The 21855-nt window shown below is 37.7% G+C and overlaps 1 protein-coding gene and 1 long non-coding RNA gene across 4 annotated transcripts in view; one reads left to right on the top strand and one right to left on the bottom strand.

The window, feature by feature from the left end:
- The first annotated feature begins 821 nt into the window (after window positions 1–821).
- Window positions 822–15621, top strand: LOC144338646 (uncharacterized). Its single transcript, XR_013412906.1, has 3 exons — window positions 822–936; window positions 2260–2433; window positions 12920–15621. It is a non-coding gene; the product is annotated as an uncharacterized LOC144338646 (long non-coding RNA).
- VBP1 (VHL binding protein 1) overlaps window positions 11125–21855 on the bottom strand; it is a 36049-nt gene continuing 25318 nt past the window's right edge. For all 3 annotated transcript variants that reach the window (XM_077989012.1, XM_001098746.4, XM_028842502.2), the window contains 2 exons: window positions 14584–14722; window positions 11125–12182 (listed from right to left, as the gene is read on the bottom strand). In XM_077989012.1, coding sequence (XP_077845138.1) covers window positions 12112–12182; window positions 14584–14722 — 210 coding nt within the window. In that variant the 3' untranslated portion in view covers window positions 11125–12111. The remainder of the gene's footprint in view (window positions 12183–14583; window positions 14723–21855) is intronic.

The following is a 21855-nucleotide window of genomic DNA, read 5'->3' as shown; positions in this document are numbered from 1 at the left end:
ATGTTTCAAATTAGTATGCTTTATTAGTAATAAGCATACTAATAAGATGCATGCAATATATGAATCCTCACTGTATGCAAAGCACTGCTGTAGATACTAGGGATAGGTGAAGATTAGAACAAAAATTTCTGCCCTTATACAACTTCAAGTTCTAGGGTAGGGACACAGACAATGAGTAATATAAATATATACCATGTAAAATAGTGATGAGGAGACTAACCACATAGTTTATCATCCAAGCTGGGCTTCTACTGAAAGTACAAAGAGGAGCTAAAAATAATTAATAGTTGTGAACAACACAAATAAACCAGACTGTCCCATGGCATACAATTACCCTAGAGTTAAGCACTAAAGGGAAAACAAAGCAAGGAAGAAGGATAATGATATGCATTTGTGTGAGGGAGGGGGGTAGTAATGAAGCTCATATTTGAAGTTATATTTCAGTGAAGACCTGAAAGTGTTAAGGCGTAAACCGTGTAGATATCTGTACATTCCAGGAAAAGAGAGTAACAAGTAGAAAAGTCCTGTGGCAGGAGCAAAACAAGTATGTTTCAAAAACAGCAAAGGAACTGGTGTGCTAGAGCAGAATGAGCCAGGGAAGAATGAAAGGGGGGTAAATGAAGAGAGAGAGAGAGTGGGGGCAGGGGGCTGAGTCATGTAGATTAATTTAGAGAGGGGGTGTGGGACCCAGATCAGGTAGGGCTTGTACATCATTGTAAGGACTCTGGCTTTGCTCTGAGTAAGACAGAAGTCACTGAAAGGTTTTAAGCAAAGATACACTTGATCTGACTTACAATATCAGAATTCCTCTGGCTTCTTGTAGAGACTGAAGAGGAGCGACTGTGGAAGCAGGCCAAATCAGGAGGCTGTTGCAGTGATCCACATGAGAGATGTTGGTGACTTGGACCAGGATGGTAGCTGAAGAGGTGATGAGAGGTGGTCAAATTTTGGATACACCATGAATTTAGTCAGGAATTGCTGATGAACTGAATATGACGTATAAGAGCATGGGTGGGATTTGAGGTGAGGGGAGGAAGGAGGAAGAATCAGTTTAGTTTTCAACACATTCAGTTTGAGATGCCTATTAAGTTTCACATATGGAGATGTCAAGTAAGCAGTAGGAAATGAGAGTCTAAAATTCTGAGGTTTAGAGGTCCAAGCTGGAGATAAAAATCTGGGCATTATCAGTGCAGGGAGGACAATCATTTACATGAGATCGGATGAGTTCCTCAAATACACAGAAAAGAGGTCTGAGGAGTAAACCTTTGGGAACACTAAAATTTAGAGGTCATAGAAGATAGAACTCCTACATGAAACTGAGAAGGAGCAGGCGGGGAGGTGGGAGGAAAACCAGGCAATATACTAGAAACCAAGGAGGCAGAGTTAAAAGGAGAGAACAATCAACTGTGTCAAATGCTGCTGATAGATCTAATAAGATGAAGATGAAGACTGACCATTGGATCTCACAATGTGCATGTCTGGAGACCCTGACAAGAGCAGTTTCTGTGGAGTATAGCATAGAAAACCCTGGTTAGAACAGGAAGGAAAAAAAGGAAAGTGAGTACAGAATACTTCCAAGGAATTTTCTGTGAAGAAGACAAGTAAGGATGACAGCTTGAGGGGATGTCAGGCCAAGAGAGTTTTGTTGTTGTTGTTTGTTTTTTGTTTTTAAGATAAGAAAGATTCAGTGGAGAAAGACTGAGGATTCAGGAGAGACAAGTTCATGGGAGAACCTTTCTTCTCTTTAAGATTGCAGGGACACTTTATTAATGCAAACAAAAAGTAAAGTACAGAGTGTTCCACTGTGTACTATAATGCAATGCATGTGCTCCTAAAACTTTAAAATTCTGCAAAATTGCACAGCAGCTAAGTAATTTTGAATTACCTTATTTGTATTCTTGAATTATATGTTGAATTATAAAAATTCAACATGTACAAAGAATGAATTCAATTATTTAGAATTACAAATTCTAAATAATTTTGTAATTATACTTTTATTCTGACCTAAAAGTTCTTTAACATAGTGCTTAATTTTGAAATGCTTCAATTTTTCTCATTTAAACTATTATTCATTCCAATTTTATCTGCATAAGTTGAATTGTGTCCCCCAAAGATGTCAAAGTCCTTGCCCTCAGTACCTGTAAATGTGATCCTATTGTGGGGGTGTGGGGCAGTCAAATTGTAGATGTCATTAGTTAAAATGAGGTCATACTGGAGTAAGGTGGGCCCCAATCCAATGACTGGTGTCTTTATAAAAAGGGGAAATGTGCGCACAGGAAAAACACCAGGTGAAAATTGGAGTTCTGCTACCACAAGCCAAGAACTACCAGAAGTTAGGAGAGAGGCTTGGAACAAATCTTTCCATAGAGCCTTCAGAGGGAGCAGGGCTCTGCGAACACTTGACCTCAAACTTCAATTCTCCAGAACTATGAGGTGATAAATTTCTGTTTATTGTTTATCATACTTCGTAACAGCAGCTCTAGCAAACTAATATACTAACAGTAACAAGGCCTAAGGGAAAAATAGGTTTGGGGTGTATCACTTAAAATCAATACAATTTTGTGGCCAGAGCACTCAACAGAAAAAGTCATTGGTTCTTAGGAAACAACATGTGCACTACCAAGCCAGAGCTCCTCTAACTGGAGGCTGCGCCAGGCAATGTTAAAAATACACCATACATTGCCCTGGAAATGTTTATAATGCTTTGGTTAGGGCAAGACTGGGGGCTGAGATGAGGATGAAGCAAAGGTTTATGAATATGGGCAGATGGTGGGTAGATGTGGGGTGGAGTGCATGAAGAGTCCTCTGGTTGCTTCAGTCTTCTTGGCCAGCTAGAAAGCAGGAACATCAGCTGTGAGCAACAACCAGAGAGGGAGTGTCAGGGTTTGAGACCAGGAGAGAGGGTATGAAACTATCTTGTAGAGTAAGGGAATGAATGGATCACTGCACAGCATCACTGCCCTCTTGCGACTTGCAGTGGTGACCTTTTTTAGTTACATTAAGCTGCCTGGGAATTGGCACAGTTGGTCTGAACCAAGACAGTGACTCAGCTAAGTCAGTATAGCAAATGAAATGTTTCATATTTTTCTCATTTAAACTATTATTCATTCCAATTTTATCTGCATTATAGTCAGAAAATGTGGCCCAGATGATTTGCACTTTTGGAAATTTGGCCTTTTTTATTAGCTTAATATGTGCTCACTTTTTGTAAATGATTTTTGAGAACTGGGTTTGTAGGTGCCAACATTTATTAAATTAGCATTACTAGCAGTCTTGCCTAATTAACCTGTAAATGACTGCGATTAATATATTAGGACTCCTATTAATATTTCTGTCCATTTTCCTTGCATTTCTAACACTTTATACATTTTCACATAATGTTATTCACCAGATACATGTTCACGAAGATTTCATCTTTGTCATAAACGGTAGCCTTTACCAATGCAAATAAATATATGAAAGGAAAAAGAAAAATTACCTTAAGAAAACAGCAACTTGAACTTCTACCACAAATTCTCAGGTGACCTGGCACTTTGGAACCCACAACAGAATGAAAGCTGGCAAGCTCTACACTTTAATAGAAGACCCAAAGATTGCTTGATTTTCCAAAATATCCAATTGCCATCTCATCTGAAGTTTTGAAAATATTTTTTAAAATGTATATTGCTCTGAAATACTTCACATATACTAATTGTAATTCTGTAGAAATATTTATTTTCTGGGGTTGGAAGGAGACTTCCCTGAAGTGGGCAGGTTAACAAAAGTCATATTAAATCATGTTTATAATATTTAATATGGTTGATAACTGCCATAAGCAGTGTTCAGTAATTCAGTACAGCCTGCCACTTTTAAGTACTAAAATACTGGTATCTATTTGCCATTATTCAGTAATAATCTGAATAATTTTGTCTCATCACATATGTAGTCATGCATGAAAAGTTTGAGCTGCCCAGTACTCTGATCATATTCCTCCCCCTTAAAAAAAAAAAAAACTTTTGAAGGTGTATTCTTATTATCAGCTTTTTAAATGATCCTTTCCTTGGTCATTAGTATCAGTAATCCGTTTTCCCTACGGTTACTGGATTTCTCCCAGAACTAATTTGGGCCCCATCTACTTTCAAAAATTCCTGATGTAACTAACTTTTCACCAAGGAGAAATGGGACAGGTGGAGGTTAGGGGCTGGGGTAGAGAGATGTGCCATTGGATATATAAGGAGGCGGGTGTGGTAGGGACCAGAGAAGAAGGGAAGGGGCTCAGTCCTTAGTTTCCAGCTTTCCTGCCTCTACCTATTTTCAGGGCCAGACTCCCATCTCTGCTTGCCTTTTGTCTTCCAGAGTCATCTTTGTTTTGGGACTTGCCCACTCCTTCCCTAGGATAAAATTTATTTTCTCTGGACCTTCTTCCCCCAACATCTGACCTGCACAAACTCTAGCCAGAAAAGTTAAAAGAGAAAGTCCTAGACCATGGTCATCTCTCAAATAACCAGAGTAATGACCCTTTCCTTGGTCATTAGTATGAGTAATCAGATTTCCCTCTAGTTGCTAATTACCTGGATTTCTCCCAGAATCAGTTTGGGATCTGGTGGCTGAGGACCAAGTGGAGAAGAAAAAGGCAACTGCAGTCCACTTTTTATTTTTATTTTTAAAGGTTCAGAGGGTACACGTGCAGGTTTGTTACATAAATATATTGCATACTGGTGATGCCTGTGCACCACACTGTTTAATGCATCACTGGTATCAGTGTCTCAGTGTGACTCGAAATAAAAAAAAAGGCAGCACAGCCATTTTACTCTGGTATTGCAACCAATAGCTACAGTAAAGTTGAAAATTGGTTAAAAATCTAACACCAATGAAAATTTAAATACCTAGGAATACATTTAAGCAAGGAAGTGAACGATCTCTACAAGGAAACTACAAAACACTGATGAAAGAAATCAGAGAAGACACAAACAAATGAAAAAACATCCCATGCTCATGGATCAGGATAAATATCATTAAAATGACGATACTGCCCAAAGCAATTCACAGTTTCAATGCAATTCTTATCAAACTACCAACATCATTTTTCACAGAATTAGGAAAGACTCCTAAAATTCATATACAACCAAAAAAGAGCCTAAATAGCCAAAGCAATCCTAAGCAAAAGAACAAAGTTGGAGGCATCACATTACCTGACTTCAAGTTATACAAGGCTACAGTAACCAAACGAGCATGCTACTGGTACAAAAATAGACACATAGATCAGTAAAACAGAATAGAGAACCCAGAAATAAAGCCACATGCCTACAACCAGTTGATCTTCAACAAGTGCTATGGAAAATGGCTAACCATATGCAGAAGAATGAAAATGAAGCCCTCTCTCTTACCATAAACAAAAATTAACTCAAGATAGATTAAAGACTTAAATGTAAGACCTGAAACTATAAAAATCCTCAAAGAAAACCTAGGAAAAACTCTTCTGGACATTGGCCTAGGCAAAGAATTTATCACTAAGACTTCAAAATCAAATGCAGCAAAAACAAAAATAGACAAATGCAGCTTAAGTAAAAAGTATCTGCATAGAAGAAATAATCAACAGAGTAAACAGACAACCTACAGAATGAGAGAAAATATTAGTGAATTATGCATCCAACAAGACTAATATCCAGAATCTATGAGGAACTCAAATCAAAAAGAAAAAAACCAATGACATTCTTCATAGAAATAGAAAAAATAATCCTAAAATTTATATGGAACCACAAAAGACCCAGAATAGCCAAAGCTATCCTAACTAAAAAGAACAAACCTAGAAAAATAACATTATCTGACTTCAAATTATATTACAGAGCTATAGTAGCCAAACAGCATGGCACTGCCATAAAAAAACAGACACATACACCAATAATTGGGAGTAGAATAGAGAACCCAGAAACAAACCCACACACCTACAATGCAGTCAAATTTCTTGAGCAATACCCCAAAAGTACAGGCAACCAAAGCAAAAATGGACAAATAGGATCACATCAAGTTAAAAAAACAAAGTCTCCCATCAAAGGAAAGCTCCAGACCTTATGATTTCATGGGCTGAATTCTACCAAACATTTAAAGAACTAAAACCAATCCGTCTCAAACTCTTCCAAAAATACTGAAGAGTATATTTCCACACTCACTGTATGAGGCCAGCATTACCCTTCTCAAGAAAATACTAGCAAACTGACACCATTATCAAGTGAGGTTATCTCTGGGATGACAAGGATGGTTTAACATATGCACATCAACAAATATGATATACCACATTCACAGAATGAAGGACAAAACCCTATGATCATCTCAATGAATGCGGAAAAGGCATCTGACAAAATTCAACATCCTTTCATCATTAAAATTCTCAACAAATTAAGATGGAATGCATCTCAACACAATAGAGGCCATATTCAATAAGCCCACAGCTAACATTATGTTCAAGTGAAAAGCTGAAAGCTTTTCCTCTAAGATCAGGAACAAGACAAGGATGCCCATTCACCCCACTTCCATTCAACATTGTGGCAGAAGTGCTAGATAAAGCAATTAGTAAAGTAAAACAAATAAAAGGCATCCAAATCAGAAAGGAAGAAGTTAAACTGTCTCTGTTTACAGATGACATGATCTTACATATTGAAACTGTAAAGATCCCACCAAAAACTGTTAGAACTAATAAATAAGCTCAGGAAAGTTGCAGGATACAAAATCAACATACAAAATCAGTACTACTTCTATATGCTAACAATGAACTATGTGAAAAAGATATCAAGAAAACAATCACATCTACAATAGCCAAAAAGTACTTGGAAATAAATTGAACCAAGAAGGTAAAAGTCTATACACTGAAAACTGTAAAATACCAATGAAAGAAATTGAAGAAGACACAAATAAATGGATAGATACCCCATGTGCATGGACTGAATAATTAAAACTGTCAAACTGTTCATACTTCCCAAAGCAATCCATAGAATCAATACAATCCCTCTCAAAATTCCAATGACATTTTGCACAGAAATAGAAAACAATCCTAAAACTCATAAAATCACACTCTCTGATTTCAAAATCAACTACAAAGCTATAGTAATCAAAACAGCATGGTACTGGTATAAAAACAGACATGTAGACCAATGGAACAGAATAGAGAGCCCGGAAGTAAATCTACACATTACAGCTAACTCATTTTCAACAAAGGTGCCAAGAACACAAAATGGGGAAAGGGAACGTTCTTCAATTAATGATGCTCGGGGAACTGGATATTCACATACAGAAGAATGATACTAGACTCCTATCTCATTCCACATATGATAATCAACTCAAAATGGATTAGACTTAATCGTAAGGCCTGAACCTGTAAAAACTACTGGAAGAAAACATAGGGGAAAACCTTGATAACATTCATCTGGGCAACAATTTTTGGGGATGTGACTCTAAAAGCACAGATAATACAAGCAAAAATAGACAAATGCAAGAGATTGTTATCCACTGACCTTTTACTTTTAAATTTTTTACTTTTACTCTAGAATCCACAGCTTTGGTCTAGGGAAAATAAACTGATTCAGTCTAAGATGGGTGTACTTGGAAAATCTGGAAAAAAAATCCTATTTGGTCATTGCCTACCTGTATATCAAATATCCACGGAAGGCAAACAGAGTTGTCACACAATCAACTAACACATAAAATTATTTGAAAACCATAATCAAGAAGCATGATCCTTTATAAAGAAACTGCTCAAAAATACCATGCACACCAGGTCTATCCTTTTTGACATGGCTACACCTAAATCTGACATCAGACAAGAGAGGAACACAAATACAAGTATATCCTCTAGTTAAACTTCAGAACACAATCCATGATTTTTCATGTGCAGATGAGATCCTGGGCCATCTTCTCCTAACCAAACAAGAAAAGTAACTCTGTGCACATAATACGTGAATCAATTTCTCCATCCTTGGACACTTCCAATCTCAAACTGGTACCTTCTCACAACTGGTCATACAAGCAGTTCTCCCTGAGTACAGAAAAGAGTATTAATATATAGGAAATATGGTTAATTAGCAGGCCTAACGATGACACTGGTCATAGTTACAAAATTTCAAAATAAAAAGTGTGAAAATGAAAATTTTAGTTATTGCCTAGTTTGGGCCACAAGCCTTAAAAGCTTGCACTCTGCATTAACTTCATAGGTTCACTAAATTTATAACATCACTTGGTTTTGAGTTGAGAAAAACGTTTTCAGATCCATTTATTAAGGAACTTTGGAGATTAACTACTTGGACCGCCTGGCTGTCTTTCACCTAACCCAGACAGAAATGTTTCCATCTGACCCTTAAAATTTACTAAAGACAGTATTACTACATTTTCCGCAGCTATTAGCTAAGAGGCCTTACAAAAGGAACTGAAAAGGGAAGCAGGCCAATGACAAAAACTGGGCCATGATTATGCAAGATTCAACAGGTTATGACTGAGGTGTTTCAAATCCCTTTCTCCTCTGAGATTTGGCACTGACGTTGGATAGCTTTCTAGCTTGGTTCCCCTGGAAACCTGATGAAGGTAGACCACCAGCTGTGTGACAAGAGACTGCTTCTGGTAAAACGCTCAGCGAAGCATCCTCTGTCCAAGCTAGGAAGGCTGCAAATGAATGTAAACACCTGCTAGGAGTCACAGCTTGGGCTCCAAGAGTGCAGTGTACAACTTCTTCCTGGGCCTTGTCCCTAGCCAGAACCCAAGGATGCTATATGCACAGGGAACTGTTAAAAAGAGGGTGGTCCCTTATGGCTTCTAAAGTCAAGGTGACTCCTATGTCCTTTTGTGCAGTCTGTGGGGACTGCCAAGATAATTCCCATAGAACTCTGCCTAAAGCCATCCTCTGGCATGCTGTCTTGCCTGCCCAATGTCCTTCAGAGCAAACTGGTAACAGAGGAGGCCCTTCCATGTCATGGGAGTTTGTGTAGTTGAACCCAACACCAGCTCTATGTCATGGCTATGACAATTTGGTGCTAATGTGGGATGGGGTTGCCTCTTAAGACACTCCTGAGTGCTAGGGCAGCCATGACTATCACAAGAGTATGGGATTAGAACCAATGAAGGCAAACCTTTAAAAAATGGTTTAAGATCTTTAAAGACATCACTGAAGTTTAAGGCTGAGAATAGCAAATATACAGAGAAAGGCAGATTGTTCATTCATTAAAAAATGGAACTTAACATTTTCCCCAAACTTAGCTATCACTAAGTAAAGGAGCAAGGCATCATGGTATAGAGGGGGAAATTTTCCCAGAAGCAAGGAAATGTGGCTCTCATTCTGACTGTGCACATAGCCGCTGTATGGCCTTGAATAAGGTGCTTCTCCCTACAGATGTCAGTGTCTTTATATGGAAGAGGATGGGTAGTGGGAGCAGGGGATGAAGGAAAGCACAATTGAAGTATGGGAAAAACATGAATTTAGAAAAATGTTACATTAATAACAGCTGGAACAAAGAAAACACAAATTTGGCTTGTGTGTTTTAAATTGTAAAACCTGCAAACAAACACCTATGATTCTGGGCTTTTAAAGTGAGAACAAAAACAACTTCTTAAGTTTTTGCCTGTTGGTCTTAGTTAATAATGCTTCATTCAATTCTCAACATACCCGTTCGAAAACTCATCAGCCTCACAGCCTCTATGTCAAACAAGTTCTATCTAACTAAACAGTACTTTCAGTTAACCCCAGGTAATGAAATGCTATGATCATTGACTCCATAAGTCCATTGGTAATCTAGTCTCAGGAAAAACCTTAAATATAGGAAGAAGTCTTATGTAAACATAAACTGCTCAGTTCTTTACTTACAATAGAGAAAAAGTTTCAAAAACAACCCACAAATTTCATGCTAAGAAAGTAGGATTAAATAAAGACAAAATCATTTCAGCTATGTTTTCAAAAAACCTATGCACATAAAAAGAAACAGAATACATAGAAATGTCAAGGGGGGACTGCAAATAGAACATCTTTTTTTCCAGTTTTCTAAATTTTCTTAAATGAACATCCATTTTATAATGAAAAACAGTTCAATTTAAGTTGCATTTCCAACACATTTCTCAGCATCAAGTTCTGTAGTCAATCTTTTGCCCATATCCTCTCCTAGTACGCTAATATTAAACTTCAAAATATGTCAAATCAGGATGGTTATGTTATTCTGAAAATGTAAACCACTCTAACAGAAATTATCTGGCAGAGGTAAGATTTAAATATCTTTCATTTAATTAACAGAGCCTAACACAGTTCCTGACACATAATGGGTGTTTTTAAATACCTGTTAAATAATTACCTTAATTTTTGGCCTGTAATTCATATCTCAAAAGAGTTTTGTTTCTTCATAGTCCTTGTAATTACCTAAAAATCTATATTCATACTTTCAAAGACAAAATGAAGATCTTCAGAGCAAACCATTCCTGTTCTAATATTAACAGGAACATTTCATACCAATATATACTTACCATAATAAAGTTTGGGGGAAATGAGCACATACAATATCTCAAGATGCTTACAAACCTCAAATTCTAAAATACGAGAATTTAAAATTATGAAAGAAAAATTCAATCAAGGAACTTTTGTTATATTTTCAATGAACTTCTCAATTGTTTGCAGATCTGTACTCCTTCCAAAGGGATTTTATGTTGTTTCTAGAAATATAAGAAGTTATTGGAACATGCTAGTATATGTACAAGTAAACTTTACAAAAATGTGAAAAGACCCATGATAACTTTAAAAAGGTGTATTGTCTGAATCTCCGTGTCACCCCAAAATTGTTATGTTAAAATCTTAACCCCCTAGGTGATGGTATTAGGAGCTGGGGCCTTTGGGAGGTGAGTCTCATCACGATGAGATTAGTGCCATATTAAAGAGGCCCAAGGGAGCTCCTTGCCTCTTCTGCCACGTGAGGGCATAGTGAAAAGGTGCCATTTATGAACCAGGACACAGCCCTTACCAGATACCAAATCTGCCAGCACCTTGATCTTTGACTACCCAGCCTCCAGAACTGGGAGAGATAAATTTCTGCTGTTTATAAGCTCCCCAGTCTGTGGTATTCTGTTATAGCAGCCCAAACATAGTTAGACAAAGAGTAACATGAAAAAAGTGCTCTGCCATAGTTTTAGCATCACTGTTTTAATATCATGAAATACAAGTACAAAACATTGTATAAGTATACTTTTTACTACACGGAGATGAACTAATACATTTATGTTTTTATCAGAATCTATATCACCCAGCACTGACCAATGTACTAGGAGCTTTCCACAGGGATTTTTTTTTTTTTTTACTATTCATATAAGGTTTTATCATGAATAAAAAAGCTCACAACTCTTTTCAGCCATTGCAGATTTACATTTATCTTAATATTCCTGTTTAAGATGCTTTGGAGAACTGTTAAGAACTACAAAATCACCTTAGGAAGAGTTTTGAATGAGTAATTTTATTTCACGTTGGCCAAATCTCCCTTATGTTGGCATTGCAAAGACACTGCACTTATCTGAGGTTAGAAAAAATGTTGTCTTAATAGCCCCCTTACTGTGTAACAAGGCAAATTACCATTTCCTGAAATGTCCAGAATATCAGAGTAGATAGTTATTTGTTAAGCAGTGAGTCATGAAACCCCACTTACAGAAGACAACAGCAACAGAGGACCACTAAGTCCTAAACACACCAAAGAAAAACAAGTTTACAAATATTCAAACTGTCTGTCTTCTCTACATCTAAAACGGTTTAACTATCAAGTGAGAGTAACATAAGCCAATTAGAAAGGGAAATAGCAAACTGTGCTAGTGTCCGACATTCAGCTTCCATAGCATGTCTCACAGTTTTCGGCCATTTCAGCTAAGAGTTTTCTTATAACAGGCAAAAATAATGATTAAAATACCATTAGCTTTGCTGAGAAATGTGAAAAAAAAAAAAAAAAAAAAACCACAATGTCAAAAATATTTGAAACTAATTTTGTTTTTATAAATAAATAAAATGGTGTTTATCTTTTCTTAAAATTCTTGCTGTTAAAACATTCAAAGTTATGTCAACCTGTAAGGATAAAGGGGTATTTAAGATAACATGTTTGCAAAACTGAACCACATTTTTAATTGCCAGCATTATGCTTTATTCTTGGTAGAATCATCCTTGTTTCTTCTTTTTACATCCCAATTATAAACCCTGGCCATATCTGCAAGAATTGTCAAAGAAAATGCAAATGCAGTTCTAAAGATAATGCATGCAATGACTAACTATTCACTCCACTTGCACAATGAATCAAAGAAACAGAAATCACACATACACAAATGCTGGTAACAAATAGTATTGTTAAGACATCCTGCTATAACGTCAATTGCTAGGAAAATACTGTAATTAAACTCTACCAAAACTAAGGACTCAAATCAACAACTGTTAACCAACTGTTTACTATGGTATTAGTCAACTGTCAACTATGATATATTTAACAAATATGTACTAGACACTCTCAATAGTTTTAAAGACAGTCCCTCATCCAAGAAATTTCAAAGATTGCTCAACCTATATCCTGCCATGTAATATTTGTATTAGTACAATTATCAACAATTTTATCTCTTACCCTCCCTTTGGCTTAATAAGTTTGTTAAGCATCTACTGTGTTTCTGACTAGGCGCTGTACAAAGCCCTGAATAAGACAGGTGAAGTCCTTTCCCTCATGGAGCTTAGACTCCAGTAGAATAGTCAATATGACAGAGACTGTTCGCCCTAGCTCCCTCACTTGTCTGTACACCTTCCTTTCCTACCTTTTGCAGTACTAACAATAACAAATGGCATTTAACTAAACTTGTAGGACTCATCTGAGAGGATTTCCTCTCTTTTGGCTCCTGTACCCATCTAAGTCACTGGATCCTGTTTTTTCTCTAACGTTTAATATCTTTTCCTTTCCACAAGCACCACCGTCCTAGACCCTCATCATCTCACAGCTGGATGAAGTTTCCACACTACCCGTCAGATGATGATGATTAGTGCACTAGGCCCCAACAGGCCTGCCTTCCCTCAGCCAACCATGAACACCTGCCACATGCTGCACACTGGAAAAGAAGAGAAAGTGCAGCTCCTACATTTGAAGAGCTCATGGTTTGGCAAGGAAAAACTAAGCAGTATGTGTTAAGCAAGCACACAAGAAACACTCTGAGGATCAGAAAATGTTCAGGAATGCTCTGATGCTTGAACTGAGATATTTAGAGTAAAAGGGTAAAAAAAGAGCACCTCCTGTAAATATGTGAAAGCCATTCCAGTTAGGAGGAACAAAGGGTAGAAATACAAAGGGTGTGGCACATTTGGGGAGTGTGTACAATAACTGATTGGAGTTATCTGGAACCTGGAATGCACTGGGGAAAGTCAAGAGGAGGTCAGTGGCATGAGGTGAGACAGGCTGGGGTCACTTCACAAGAGTGCCTATATGTATATCTTGTAAGTAACAAGGAACTGTTGAAATATTGTAACCAGAGGAATAAAAATGAGTGACTTAGTAAATTCATACTAGAGATAGTGGGCAGGACAGATGGAATGAAAGGAACCTAAAAAGCTACTGAGTGCAGGTTTTGGAGTCCCAGAACGAGAACAGTAATGGTCAGAGAGATTTATGAGGGAAATTTGATGTGAATCTGGTGATCGATTTGTTATTGGTAGCGAAGAAGAGAGAAGTGTGAAAGGTGACTCCCGTGATTTTGTCTTGGGTGACTGTGACAGGAAGTAGGAGGAAAAGACAGGCCAGAGAAGAAAGGCAAAGAGCTTGCCTTCCCTCTTGACCAGAATACCCCACTCCCATCTCTTCTCTCTGCTGATCTTTAAATCCTACGCTGCCTTTAAAAAAGCAGCCTAACTTTTATCTTCTCAACAAAGCCTTCTTTGAACTAACTCCAGCCTACATCTATCTTTCCCAAAGTTTAAATTGCCTTGGTGTTGCATATGTTAACTTACTTATAGTTTGCTATGAATTATCATTCAGCTGTTTTACATGTACGATTCTAACAAACAGAGAAAGACACTGCCACTCTTTTCTAAAATTGATTTTCATGCCCCATATGGCTTAACACAGTTGCAGGAACATAGGAGACCCTCAACAAATGCTTGTAAAATTAAACTACTTAACCAGTTACAAAGTTGTCTTGGGAAAATATTTGGAAGAAAAATACTCATTCACCTATGTGAATTTGCTGTTTCCACATCACATTTCAAAGTCACTAATCTATCTACAAACTTATTTAAGTACTAGTTCCAAATATCTTATTTATTATCTTATAAAATCTATAACCTTATGTTAGCCTAATAAGGAAATTCTTCCCACTAAAGCAATGTAAGAAAGAATGTGGGAGGTTTTTTGCATTCTAATTTTTTTTAGTTCTAGGGTACATGTGCAGGATGTGCAGGTTTGTTACAAAGGTAAACGTGTGCTGTGTGGTTTGCTGCACCTATCAACCCATCACCTAGGTATTAAGCCCAGCATGCATCAGCTATTTTTCCTAATGCTCTCCCTCTGCCCACGAAAGAATGTTTTTTTAAAAAAATCTTTCTCCTTTTTTTCCCTTGCTTTTTGTTTTAAGAAAGGATACTGACTTCTGTGGTAGTAAATTGATCTCGAAGAAAGTCAAGGTCTTCCTCAAGGGAATCAAGATTCTTTGTGGCAGTCGATAAATTCTTTTCCAACAATGCCTGAGCTTCATCAATATCATATTCAAGCATTACATTAGCCTGAAGAGAGAAAGTCATGACAATTACTCAATATTTACACAGAGCTTTATAGGTTAGAGTAAGTGTGGGCAAACTACAGCCCTCAGGTCAAATCTAGCCTGCTGCCTTTTGTTGCAAGTTAAGTTTCACTGGAGCCCAGCTATTCTCTACTCAGGCTTTCATACCACAGTGGCAAAACTGAGTGGTTGAGACAGAAACCATGTGATCTACAAAACCAAAAATATTTACTATTTGACCTTTTACAGAAAGTTTGCTGATCCCTTGGTTAAAGAATATATTTACATACATTGTATCATTTAATCCTCAACCCTGCTGAGGCCAAAGTTGTCTTCTTCACAGTTAAAGAAATGAAAGCTCAGGTTGCCTTGGCTGGCATAGCTAGTGAGAAAATGGGAGAATCAGGATAAGAAACCAGTATGTTTAGATACAAAATTCTATCTTTCTACTACCTCCATCGTGACACTAAATAGTGTTAAGTTTGTATCAATTTAAATAAATTCTGAGCTTCAGATACGGTATTAATTTAAAATTTTTCAAAGACATTTTTTATCATCTATATTTGACAAGGTAAGAAAGACAGCTAGCTTTTACTTGTCCCTTCCTACTACTTCCGACAGATATTAGGGATTAAGGCAAGGTAATGTGTCTGTCATTCTGAAGATCTAGTGTTACTGCCAATATTCAGGGATGCATGTACCCTGGAATTGGGAAGCCATACCTTTTACAGCTTTGAACTCCCCCATCACCTGACTGACCACTGGGCATTTGCTAAACCACTTTCCTCATCTCACAAATGCAATCTTAAAATTACTCAAAGGATTGTTGTAAGGATTAAACAGGACAACATGAAAGTATATGGCACAAAGTAAATGCCAAATAAATACTTATTGACTGAATAATCCAATCCATAATTAGAAAACTGTATTAAAGTTCAGATAGGACAAAAATATTCAACATAAGCAAAGACTGAACATAAATATAATAAGAATCCACAAAGAAAAAAACCAAAGCAGGGGACACAAAAATTTCTAAATCCTTCATTTCAATAAAATGTTCCTGAAATGTGACACATGCACATACTACACACACACACACACATGCACACACACACTGGGTGAAATGACACACAAAATGAAATGAAAGGGTACACTGTATACCTTGGGGAAATTGACCCAAAAGTCTTTGAGCATCCAGGCAAAAAGAACACATCACTCGGAAAGAAATCAGTTTGCCATTACACTTTTTGACAGTGATGCTTTACAATAAAAGAAAATGGAGCACTGTATAAGATGCTGAAGGAAATAAAATGTGAGTTTAAGATATTATATCCAGCAAAACTGAATCTCAAGTACAAAGGCCACAGACAAGTTGTCAGCAACATGAGATAACTCAGGGAATATCATTCCCATAAATCTTAAGGCAATCTACTTATCAGACGAATGAGTAACATACAATCAAAATGACTGGGGGGACATCAACATAAAGACTATGATGTGCATTCAATATTTACACGAAGAACAAAGATAAATGAAAGACACGAGAGAGAGCAAACGGTATATAATGGCTCTGTGCTCCAACAATATGGGAACAACCTTATAAAGAATGGGTAAGGACAGGAAGAACATAAGCAAAACTGTCAGTGGTAACAGTGTTGGGTGGTGTTATTCTAAGAATGCTTTGTGTGTGAATAGTAATGTTGTCTAGTTCAATTCTATCACCCTTGGTATTTCTGAAAACCAGGATTCTTGATATAGAAGAAACAGGGGGCCCGGGCGCGGTGGCTCATGCCTGTAATCCCAGCACTTGGCAGGCTGAGATCGTGTCACTGCGCTCCAGCCTGGGCGACAGAACAAGACTCCGTTTAAAAAAAAAAAACAAAAAACAAAAAAACAAAAAAAACAGAGGAACAACTAAAGTGAAAACTCTATTGTCCTGAATTTGAATTGGAGGTAACAGTATGATTTCATGAGGTACACACATAGTAACCTGCACCTTTGTACACAAGTTTATGCAGGCTAGCTATATCCTACTGGTTCTATTTCTCTGGTTGAACCCTGACTGATAACAGATTCGTTCACTTACACTTTGCTTTATGCAGTTTTCTGATTTTTTTGTTTATATTTAACATTATATACATATAGAAAAGTATTCATATCATAAATATATAGTTTGATGTATTTTCACAAACTTAACACATTCATGGAACCAGCATCGAGATCAAGGACAGGTTATCACCAACACCCCAAAGCTTCCTTGTGAACGCTTCCAGTTACCACCAGCACCCCCACCCCAAAGGTAACCATTATCCTTAGAGCATAGTTTTGCCTGCATTACAACTTTACATAAACAGAATGACACAGTATATGCGCTCTTTTGTGACTGACTTCTATAGTAGGCAAGAATTATGGCTCCCATAACAGCTGTCCCATTCTAATCTCTGGAATCTGTGACTCTGATGAGATATTTACATCATTTGTCAGAGTTGAACTTAATATACAGACTGCCTAGGTAGGCCTAATTTAGTTATATGAGCACTTAAGAGCAGAGAACTTTTTCTGGCTGGAAGCAGAATGAGAAGTTTGAAAGATCTGAAGTGTAAGAAAGACTAGTCATATCACTGCTTTGAAAATAGAAAGGACCACAAGCCAAGGATTGCAAGTGGCCTCTAGAAGCTGAGACTGACTCCTGGACAACAGGCAGCAAGGAAACAGGGACCTCAATCACAGAAAACCGGATTTTGCCAACAACGTGAATAAGGCTGAAATCTAATTGTCCCCCAGAGCTGCTAGTAAGGAGTACAGCCCTGTTGACAATTTAATTCTGGCTTTGTGGGACCCTGAACAGAGGACCCAGCCAAGCCCATCTGGATTTCTGACCTATACAGCTAGGAGATAATGGATATTGTTTTAAGCCTCTAAGTTTGTGGTAATTTGCTATGCAGTTTCTTTCACTCAACCTTGTTTGTGAAAATCACCCTTGCAGTGCTGGTGTGTAGCAGAAGTTCATTCCTCGCCTGTACTGTATAGTATTCCATGGTCTGAACACATCATGATTTAGTCATCCATTTGACTGTGATGAACATTTGGGTTGTTTCCAGGTTTTGGTTACTACAGAGTTGATATGAACATTCTTACACCTTTCCCTTAGTTAATATTTATACATTTCTTATATATAGCAAGAGGCAGAAAGAGATGGAGACAGGCATGGAACTGCTATGGCGTAGGCAATGCATATCTTCTGCTTTAACAGACACTGCCAGTTTCCCCAGCAGCTGTGTCCATTTACACCTTCACCAACAGTAAATCAGTGTTTTCACTATTCCATGTCCTACCATCACTTAGTATCACCCTACCTTAGTGGGTACACAGTGAGATCACATTGTGCTTTTAATTTGCATTTCCCTGTTTACTAATGAAGTGGGACAACTTTTCATATGTTTACTGGCCATTGGGAGGCCCTCTTTTTGGAAGTCACTCACCCATTATCCTGAAGAGTTACTTATCTTTTTCCATGTTATCCTTAACAAAAAAGTTTTCTAAAAAATTTAAGTATATAAATATTAGGAAAAATAAAATGTTTGCAGATTTGGTGAAAGGAGTATATTGTTAAGATAAAATTATAAATATCTGATAAAGTTGATTACATTAAAATTTAAAACTTCCAAGAGGTACCACAAAAGACAAGTGACAGATGAGAAAAAGTATCAGCAATATTAAGAGAAGACTCTGCATCCAAAATACATAATATGTAAAGAAGACCTAAATGTCTGTCTGTCTGTCTATCTATCTATCTATCTATCTATCTATCTATCTATCTATAAATCTATCTATCTATCTATAAATCTATCTATCTATCTATCTATAAAGAATCCAACAGAAAAATGGAGCAACAACACAATCAGGAAGGCAAACAGAAGAGGAAATACAAATGAGCATTTTTATCATACAAAAACCTGTAAGATGATAATATTTTCACCTATAAAACTAGCAAAAATCTACATATGTGGGTGAGACTGTTAATAAAAGGGTATTTTTATATACTGTTGGAGAAAATGAAAATTGGTAGTCTTTTCTGGAGAGCAATTTGATGGTATTCATCAACATGTTAAATGTGCATACTCTTAGACGCAACAATTCCATTTCAAAGCAGCATACAAAAATATGCCTTTGTGTACAAGTCTAGATGTGCAAAATTATTTACTACAGCACTGCTCACTCTACAAGAACTTTAAAACAATCTAAACACCCCTTGACTTGGGAATATTATCACATAGCCATACCACAGAATAGTAAGCCAACAAAACCAAGAAGGCAAACTCTGTGTCTACTCACAAATAAAGACATCTGTGCTATTAAGTGAAAAGTCAGGTGCTGAACAATATATATCCCATTTTTGTAAAAACAAGTAACAAAATCCCCAATATTTATGTACGTACAGATGTACAGACATGATTAAAAGTGGGTACATCTGGGGATGGAGGAGTAGCCTGCTGCTTTCTATTGTAAAACTTTTTGTCCTATTTGCTCTTTTAACCATTAGCATGTATGAACTCTGATAAAAAACCAACAAAAATGTCATTCACCCAAGAAAACTTTTTACTGAGCACTTATTATGTGTCAGGGAACTGGTAAATACACCAATCAATAACATATCAGGGAGTGCTAAGTACTTTGAAGGAAAACAGTACAAGATAAACAGGGTGAAACCAAGGAATGCTGACAGACAAGCCATAGCAGGTCCCTGGGGGAGCTAACAATTGGAACTGAGAACTCAAAGGATTGAGTGTGAAGAGCACAGAAGTAGAAATGTGGGGCCACACTGGCAGGTTCCAGGAACAGTTAGGGGGCCACCATGGCTACAGCAGAATGAGCAAAAGAATGAGCACAAATGAGTGCTGAGAGGGAGTAGGGCCGTCCTGTGGAAAGGATACCTCTGTATTCCACCCTTGGTGACAGGGAAACCACTGGGGTCTTGAGCAAAGTGGAATGATCCGACATGTTTTAAAAGCATTACTCTGGCAGCTTAAGCAGAGGAAAGAGCTAGAATAAAGGTTCTGAAGCAGAGCCATTCCCAGCATGCTCTAAGTCCGGCAAGAAGTCCAAGTGTGGTCAAGCAAGGAAGTAGGGCATTAGGTAAGAGAAGAACAGAGACTGGACACGGTGGCTCATACCTGTAATCCCAGCACTTTGGGAGGCCAAGGTGGGCAGATCACCTGAGGCCAGGAGTTCGAGATCAATCTAGCCAAAATGGCGAAACCTCGTCTCTACCAAAAAATTTAGCTGGGCGTGGTGGCACATGCCTGTGATCCCAGCTGCTCAGGAAGCTGAGGCACAAGAATTGCTTGAGCCCAGGAGACAGAGGTTGCAGTGAGCTGAGATCACACCACTGCACTCCAGCCTGGGTCACAGAGTGAGACTCTGTCTCAAAAAAAAAAAAAAAAAAAAAAAAAAAAACAGAGAGAGAAGTAACAGAGAGTACCAGGATGTGCAGGAACTTGTCAGCCACTCAAAGAACTTGGACTTTTCCTTGGAACATGATAAGAAACCATTCAAAGATTTTGGGCAGAATAATGGAATGACCTGATTGAGATTTCAAAGGATTAATCTGACCACTGTGCTGGAAAGGCTTTGGGAATTCCAGCAAGGGCAGAAGCAAGACAGTGAATTAGGGTATTATTACAGGTTAAAGAGTGTCGCCAAAAAAGATACATTTAAGTTTCAACCCCTTATACTAGTGAATGTGACCTTATGTGGAAGTAAGGTATTATGGATTGAATTCTGTCTCCCCAACAAAAAGTAAGTTGGACTCCTAACCCCCAATAGCTCAGCATGTGACTTTATTTGGAAATAGGGTCTTTCAAAAAGAGAAATTTGGACACATGCATGCACACATGGGAAGATGAAGGCACAGATCACAGTGATGCTTCTACACATCAACATGCCAAAGACGGTCCGCGAACACCGAAGCTAAGAGAGAAGGCTAGAACAGATTTTCCCTCACAGCCCTCAGAAGGAATTGACCCTGATTCTGGGGCTGATCACAGACTTCTGGCCTCCAGAACTGTGAGACAATCCATTTCAGTTGTTAAAGCCACCCAGTTTGTGGTACTTTTATTATGGCATCCCTAGAAAACTAATACAGACATTATTCCCACAGTCCTGGCAAGAGACAAAGGTGGCCTGGACCATGGTAATAGCGGTAAGGAAGTGAGAGATAGTTGGTTTCTCAATCTATTCAGAAGAAGGAACCAGTGGGGTTTGCTGAAGAACTGGTTGAGAGATATAAAATAGAGAAGAGTCAAAGAAGACTCAAAGATTTTTGTTCTGAGCAACCAGGCAAAAGATTCTGCCATTTACTGAGATGGGGAAGATTGCGGGAAGTGGGAAGTGCCAGTCTATGAGTGATAAAATAAGGATTTAAGCATTCAAGAGGAATAAAAGAAGAAAAACATGAAAAGAGCAAGAAGAGCTCAGCAAAGAAAATGAAGAGAAAGAGAAACAGAAGAACAGTTACGAAAGACAGAGTAAAAGCAACAAAATAGAATAACTAAAAGGGAAAACACAAAGTCATGGGGAAGCAGCCAGAGGAAATCACACAAAATGAAACAGATCAAATAACTGAAAACAGAGAACATGATAGGTACTGAAAATAGATAAAGGAGATCCAACATATGCATATTTATTATTCCCAAAAGATAATAAAAGAAATGGGGCAAAAGTCACATTCAAGTACACAACAGAAATTATCTTTCCTGAAATAAAGTAGCACTTGAATTTGTGAATCAAAAAGTCATGCAATTTCTACAAAAAAACTGAATACAGAAAAATCATTCAACCCTTAGACACTCAGGTATAGTTGCTATGCTTCAAAGTTATTTTTTAAAAAGCCTTAGTGATAAACACTGAATCCTTCCTTTCAATACAGAACTAAGTGTAGAAATTATGATTGTAGAGTGAAATGTAAACGTTGTACAAACTTTGAGCAAACCTCCTTGGGCTAATCTAGAGTGCCTCTCCGGAGTGATTCTACAGGACAGCAGCTAGGGGAAATCCTCCCAGTAGGACAGATGGTAGAAGTACACTCGGCTTGCTACTTTGTATGAGAACTCGCCTGAGGTAACAAGATCCATGGAC

The sequence above is a fragment of the Macaca mulatta genome, chromosome X (genome assembly GCF_049350105.2).
Source record: "Macaca mulatta isolate MMU2019108-1 chromosome X, T2T-MMU8v2.0, whole genome shotgun sequence".
NCBI classification, from domain to species: Eukaryota; Metazoa; Chordata; class Mammalia; order Primates; family Cercopithecidae; genus Macaca; species Macaca mulatta.
Note: the sequence above shows the minus strand (reverse complement) of the source record. Positions and strands in the feature narration are given on the sequence as shown.